Below are 7,098 nucleotides of genomic sequence, written 5' to 3' on the forward strand. Positions count from 1 at the left end.
TCATGTGAGCCACTTCTCCATGCAGAGTCTGAACACCTGGAAGTTCATCTTCCACTCGCTGTGTATTACTCCGGGGACGACGCACATCAACAAATCGCCACGAGCATCCAGTGTCTTCAGACCAAAGGCATCATTCTTGTAAAACTTTCAGAGGGAGAGAAGAAACACAGGAACAGGTCTTTTAGATCTATCATGGACATGGCCTATGAATCCCCCCCATCGACCTCACGTACCTCCTGGCTCCTCATTCCCACAACGTTTTCATTGCTGTCGTAGAATCCAAATAAGCTGTGCAAAAAAAGGAGAATAGTGGATCATGACAATTTTACTGCTTTACATATCTACAAAGAGGTTTCTAAGACCTCAAACTAGCTCAGTCTCTTCTACATGAAGATCTGTGAGGATTGAAGGTGTCCCTTCCTCTGTCCGATTAAACCAGTGTTTCTCAGCCCTGGTCCCCCAATGACCACCTCCCTGCATGTTTTAGACGTTTCCCTGCTTTAACAAACCCGATTCAAGGAGCGGAACTGAGATACTCTGGATTAAAGAGACAGAAGGAATGCCTTGATTATCAGTATGAACGTTTACAAGCAGCAAGATGTGGACCGAAGCGAGCCGTGGCTCCAATATAGACCGGAATGGTGTGATTTCCACTCTATGGAGTGGAAATCACCAACGGCAATAGTAAGACTGGGAGACTGAGACATTTTCAAATCAGACTTAATCTGGATGCAGCAAAGCAGCAGTGGTCTGAGGAGGAGACAACCTGTCTTTTAGAGATGTGTCCACGGAGGAGCTACGTGGACCCAGTCCTGTTAGAGCAAATACGTTGTTGTTGCTTCAACTTTCGTAACAACGTAACTGACGTTTGCAGGGACATAATGACATGGCTCCCCTTAGCACAGAGCTGTGGAAAAGCAAACCGGTTCTCTGCTGGTTCCAAGTTGAACTAGTTGTGAACCAGCACCAGCACTGGCCCAGAACCAGCCCTGGAACCGGTTTGGTGGAAAAGGGGTACCAGAGTGGTTTTACCTCCTCCCACCACCGGTTAACCAAGTTGGGCCCATGGGCCGAACAGATGAGCTTAACACTAAACTGGAACACGCCCACCTTACCTCAGTTACCAGCTATTTTAGCTTTGCCTACGTCATGCTGCAATGCTATTAAATGCTACCTTGAGCTCAAGTCCCGAAAGACTTGAACTGAAAGCTGGAACACGCCCACTTTATGTCAATCAAAGTTAGTTCATTCACCCATTGGCATGGATGCTAGCTATGGAGACCGAAACCGTTTTTATGAACGAGGCTGTAAATATTTTTATTTTAGGTCTCGTCAGACTTTTTAACTCGGTGGTCAACGGAGACCGACTCTCTTTTGGGACCGGCCCAAAGGGACCCCAACTGTTGGACGGGTGGCGGTGGGAGCGCTGTGGAGAATCGGTGGGGTAGTGGGTTCCCACTCGTACTTGGCCGTAGCGTAAACCCGCCGAGGTTGTGTGTAAACACTTCTGAGTGGCACGAGGCTTGTTTCTCAAATCTAATATGGAGAAATGTCAGAGGACGTGAAACCTGGACTGCCAAGGAGTGATGACCCCGTCCTGTGGTCCTCCGATAAGCACCAGCTTCTTGATGCGCAGGAAGTTCTTCTTCCACTCTGTGTAGGTGACGGGCAAATATCTTTTAATGGAAACTCACAAACAAACCTGGGACATTTGCAACCAAGTCCAGTCAGGTCCTACCTTTCATTTTGCTGTGGGGCTTCTCCCCGTTGAGCAGCGGCAGGAACATGTTGTTCCTCAGGTACTCCTCCTTGAGGTGGGGGTCTGCAGAGGAAACACACGAGCTGTTATTACCTCTTCAGGGGCGTTAGGGGGTGGGGGTGCACACATCAGAGCGTCCTCCTCGTCCTCACCCTTCCAGTAGTTGCAGATTGACAGCCTCTGTCCGTATCGTTTGTAGCAATGCTTCTGGAAGTTCTTCCTCCTATGTTTGGGTATGACCTGACTCAGGTACGCCGTCACTGCGGAGTCGGAGCAGAGATTTGAGTTTTTTCTGTCTGAATAGTCTCCGTCCAGGAGGACGGAGCTCATGGTGACTCTACCATCGACTGAAGTGGTCTCACCTCCAAACTGTCCAGCCAGCGGAGACGACAGCGATATGAAACTGTGAACGTTGTGATTCGGAATCAGGGAGAGAACTGCTCGACACACGAGACCACCTGAAACAGAAGATAGAAGTTGGATGGATGGATGGATGGATGGATGGATGGATGGATGGATGGATGGATGGATGGATGGGTGGAAGAACTTCAATTTATTTGGTAAGGAGGGACAGTGCACATCATTATGCATTTACAAAATAAAAGCAGATGCACCCAAATGTAGCCTATTGGCTAATTCCCATTGGCAGTCCCCCCTGACTGATGGATGGATGGATGGATGGATGGATGGATGGATGGACGGACGGACGGACGGATGGATGGATAGATGGATGGATGGATGGAAGAACTGATGGATGGATGATGGATTGATAGATTGGTGGATGGATGGATGGATTGATGGATGGATGATGGAAGGAAGAATTGATGGATGGATGATGGATTGATAGATTGATGGATGGGTGGATGGATGGATGGATGGATGGATGGATGGATGGATGGATGGATGGATGGAACAGTTTTTCAAGATTCCAGCTTTTACAATCATTTTCCTCTATTTCCCAAGTTCCTCTATTTCCAACTTAAAAGTATTTGCATGAAAATAAATAACTTTAAGACACATAAAGCAGGTAAAAGGCTACTCAACGACGTGGGGGAAGTCATCGTCGGGTCAAAAAAGTATGTATATCTCTGAACGTCAAACACCTCGTGTGGTCGACCCAACAGTTTTCTGGACCGCGTTGCATCACTTTTGGTGAAACTGTCAGACGTTAAAAACCTTTTGGTGACCTTGTGAAAAGCCCAGCAGATGGACGCCGTTGGGGAAGTTTGACATGATGTTGCTGACGACCTTCCCGACGTCCAGGACCTGCTCCCACATGGGCTTCAGGCTGTTCAGGTTGTTGTACAGGTTGATAACGTGCACCTCTGTCCCAGGATGCACCTGGATGAAACACACACAACAAGGAGGGTGAGGAGGACAACTGTTGACACAGCGTGATACCGAGGACGGGTCGCTCGAGCAAAGTGGACCAACTGCGCCCCGAATCAGAGCTCCACTAATGCCTCTTTTCCACCAAACCGGTTCCAGGGCAGGTTCTGGTTCTGGACCAGTGCTGAGTTTGGAACCAGGCTTTCTGTTTCCACGGAGAGAAGAAGAAAACTGGCTCCGAACTGGCTCCGGGCCAGAAAACCCGGTTCCAAGGTAGCACCAACTCTTTGCTGGTCTAGAGGAGAGAACCGCTTACGTAAGCGGAAGGGGGCAGAGTTATTAAGACCAACGGCAATAGCAAGACTGGGAGACTGAGACATCTTCAAATAAGAATTAATCTGGTATTAGAGCAAATACCTTGTTGTTGCTTCAACTTTTACGCAAACGCAGCGATGTAACTGACGTTTGTGGCGACGTAACTGACTTTGAGTGATGTAACTGACGTGGCTCCCCTTAGCACCCGAGATGTGGAAAAACAAACCGATTCTCAGCTGGTTCCTAGTTGAACCAGTTGTGAACCAGAACCAGCTCTGGAACCGGTTTGGTGGAAAAGGGGTATAAAGCAGCAGAGTTGCTGCCAGAATGTGAGTTTGTTGGTCTTGAAGATGGTCCGAAGATGGGCGAAACTAGTTGTCGGGTTCTTTTGAAACGTGGATTAGTAGATGTCTTGAATACGCAGAATGACCGCACTGAACTGGAGTGAGCCACCGCACAAGTCCAGCCCTGAGATCCCCTGGTAAAGGTGGGCCAACGGTGGTTCTGATGAGGCTTCACGACTATTCCGACAGCAGCTTACTTATGGCGCTTTTACACTAGCACCTACTTGGCTCTACTCATCTCAGCTCGGCCTGGTTTCTTTTCCATAACAATTCAGCACCTGGAGCAGAAGTAGGCGGGTTGGAGTGAAGCTGCTGTGACGTATTTGATTGTGTGATCTTAACGAAGAAGACAACAACACTAAAGATGTAGAACCTGGAGGAGATGATAGATGTGCTGCTGGGTCTGTGGCTTGAGTTCGATACCAAGTTAAAAAATGAGAGGGAGAGAAGTTTCAAGCGGTGACGCTTTTTAATTTTTCATAGTTTGTCTCAGCGCTGCTGAAAAGTCTGTTGGTAGCCGTGAGCAGCTATGAAGTGACAGAGCTCCTGGTAGATCTTGTCGTTCCTTATCGCCCATCTAGATCCCTTTTTAATTCTCTCCTCAGCCACCAGGTTTATGAACATCTGCACCTCAGAGTTGGATCACCAAACAGACTTCTGCTGCCGTTGCTGCTGGAATAAACTGAACAAGAAGCCGCCGTCAGAGTAGCTGTTTCGCTGAAGTCACATCCTGACTCAGACATCTGACTCCCAACCCCCTGACCGATCGCTGGCCTGTAGTGTGATGATGTCAGATACATATCTACTCGGCACGTTGGACCCCTAGTGGGAAAGAATCAAACCGAGGTGAGGCGAGTCGAGTCAGGCTGAGTAGGTACTAGTGGAAAAGCGCGATTAGTCGACCAGCTGATGGACCGTCCCAACATGTTCTGGGGTTTGTGGTTGTTTCCTGAGAGGCGTATTTGGCGTTTTCTCATCGTGTCTCATATGTGTCAGACATAGTTCTGACTTATCTGTGAGGCCTTTTTCTTCCCTCCCCATCTGCCGCTGTCGTATCTCGGGCTGATTGTTCTATCAGGATGTCGGGAACAACATGACCATGAAACAGAAGTCTCAGTTGTTTTCTCTGAAGAACTGTGATTACGTCTCAGAGCTGCCCTCTTTTAACGTTAGCAAAACCCTTAAACCGGAGCAGCTCCCACTGAACCTGAGAAATACGGACTAAGGTCCTTGCATTCTTTACAGTTATGTGTTAAACATTTAAAACAATAAGAAGACATTCATTTCAATGACTACAAGAAGCTGGTACATTGTCCTTAAATTATAAAGGAAAATAAAACTTAACCAATGAGCGTGTCAAAACTTCAAAAGCACTAAAATCCTCAAGCTTAAATGAGATATTTTGCTTCAAGGCTTCAGAGAGTGAAGTCCTACCTTTTTAATAAACTTGGTGAGCATTTGGAAGTCTTTGGGTTCGTTAAAGATCCCGTGTACGATGAGGACAGGTTTGTACCCGTCTACGTGGCCCGCAGCCAGCAGCAGCAGCAGCAGCAGCGGCAGCAGCGCCGTCGACCCCTGGATCAGGCGTGGAACCGGCATCTCCCCTTCCCAGTCCCGTGAGAAACAACCAACACTGCAGGAGGGAGGAACCGAGGGAAGAGCTGCCCTCCCGCCGGGATGAGGGCGCCGACGCTGACGGAGAGTGTCACTGTGATACACTCAATTATTTTCTTTATATTCTTTACAGGAGGGGATGGTTCTGAGTGTGGGTGGTGTTCAAACCACATCTATCCCATCAGTCTGAATTAAAACCAAAACAGACACATTATTTACAGTTTTAAAGGATTTATTGACAGATTGTTTCAGTCGGGATAAAAGCAGACATGTGAAATACAGATTCTGTTGTATTTATGTAAAACTTTCACTTCCCATATTAAAATGTATTCATTTCTCTGTAAAAACGTGATGAAAATCAGTACGAGGCAAATACAAAACAGATGAACATTCACCATACAACCACCTTTACTGTGATACTATTTACTTTAAAGGAGCTGTATGTAAGAGCAATAATAAAACGAATCATAAAATGACCCCGATATGTCAACAGACATTTAAAAATCATGTTCATTTCAAATACTTATGTCACTGACAACAGCACTCAAGCCAGGATATTCCAGTTTAAAAAGAGGAGTTGTAGCCCTCAACTGATGTTTATGTTGTCATGTTTTGTTTTGGCCTGAAGCTCCACCCTCCACCTATCTCCCAATAACGAAGTCAGTATTGTTTCGGCATCCGGGTTGCCAGCTCGGCTCTAATTATGGCAGCCATGGCAGCCTACGTTCCTGCTGCATTCTGCAGCCTACCTGGCAACCTCTGGTCGGGGGGAGGAGGGGGAGGGTACACGCCGCTCAACAATATTTTGAAAGTGACTGCAGTACCAGTTTTGGCCATTTCTTACAGACGGCTCCTTTAATAACAATTAAGCCCAAAAGGGGGAACATCAAAGGGGCAATACTAAGTACCCCTGTGACACAGTAGCTAGTACGGCTGGTCCGTCATCAAAAATACTCAGATACTCAGTTCGTGGTCGATTCAAGTGTTTACAGTGTTTTTTCAAGCAACGGCTGCAGCTCACCGAGGAGAGAGGTCTTCTTTCATTACAAATTAGCGATTTTTCAACTTTTGATGCATCACTACAAGCGTCAGCCACTACCATCAGCCACTAGCTAGCGTCAGCCACTAGCTAGTGTCAACCACTAGCTAGCGTCAGCCCCTAGCTAGCGTCAGCCACTAGCTAGTGTCAACCACTAGCTAGTGTCAACCACTAGCTAGCGTCAGCCACTAGCTAGCGTCAGCTACTAGCTAATTCTAGCTACTAGCATCAGCCTTTCAGTTTGCTTTGGCCGGTGCTCCCATTTTCTTTTAATGGGATTTCTTACAAGTAGATTCCTTAAGAGCTGGCTAAAGCTAAAGCTGCCACTTTAGCCACTTGAGCACCTTCAGTAGGACTTTAGCGGGTGAATGTGACCACAGTGAATGTAAGCTGGTTAAATAATTAGCCGTAATAGGTGTAGGTTTAGTAGGTGACATAATAAGGAGTATTCCCTTCTTTCTTTTTCCTGCTACTACTTCTTCTTTGTCATTTTCAAGTCAGGCAGGAAGGTAACCCTAGCCCCACCCCTAACCCTAACCCTAGCCCCACTCCTAACCGCAACATCTTGTGGAGTTATTAGACAGTGAAACAAAAACAGCAATAAGTAAACAAACAAAAGTTTTAATTGACCTATTGGTAAGACCTGGACCCCAAACGCAAACAACCCCATTGAGTAGTGGTTCCACAGGTTCCACAGA

At 47.0% G+C, this 7,098-nt stretch overlaps 1 protein-coding gene across 1 annotated transcript; it reads right to left on the reverse strand.

The window, feature by feature from the left end:
- On the reverse strand, window positions 1-5,346 carry LOC133441130 (lysosomal thioesterase PPT2-B-like). The gene is made up of 8 exons (XM_061718523.1): window positions 5,182-5,346; window positions 2,947-3,100; window positions 2,122-2,217; window positions 1,912-2,019; window positions 1,739-1,822; window positions 1,569-1,653; window positions 234-288; window positions 1-144 (listed from the first exon to the last, which is right to left on the reverse strand). Exons 1-8 carry the CDS (start codon window positions 5,344-5,346, stop codon window positions 1-3), a joined length of 891 nt encoding a protein of 296 aa, XP_061574507.1.
- Between the last annotated feature and the right edge of the window lie 1,752 nt (window positions 5,347-7,098).

Source organism: Cololabis saira, chromosome 3 (assembly GCF_033807715.1).
Source record: "Cololabis saira isolate AMF1-May2022 chromosome 3, fColSai1.1, whole genome shotgun sequence".
NCBI lineage: Eukaryota > Metazoa > Chordata > Actinopteri > Beloniformes > Belonidae > Cololabis > Cololabis saira.

Excerpts from the sequence above, each read along its gene's own strand:
- LOC133441130 (XM_061718523.1), bottom strand. The coding sequence starts at position 5,346 with ATGCCGGTTCCACGCCTGATCCAGGGGTCGACGGCGCTGCTGCCGCTG. Across the intron at positions 2,020-2,121 it reads GCTGGCTGGACAGTTTGGAG|TGACGGCGTACCTGAGTCAG; the intron begins GTGAGACCACTT and ends CCGACTCCGCAG. Across the intron at positions 145-233 it reads TGGGAATGAGGAGCCAGGAG|TTTTACAAGAATGATGCCTT; the intron begins GTACGTGAGGTC and ends TCCCTCTGAAAG.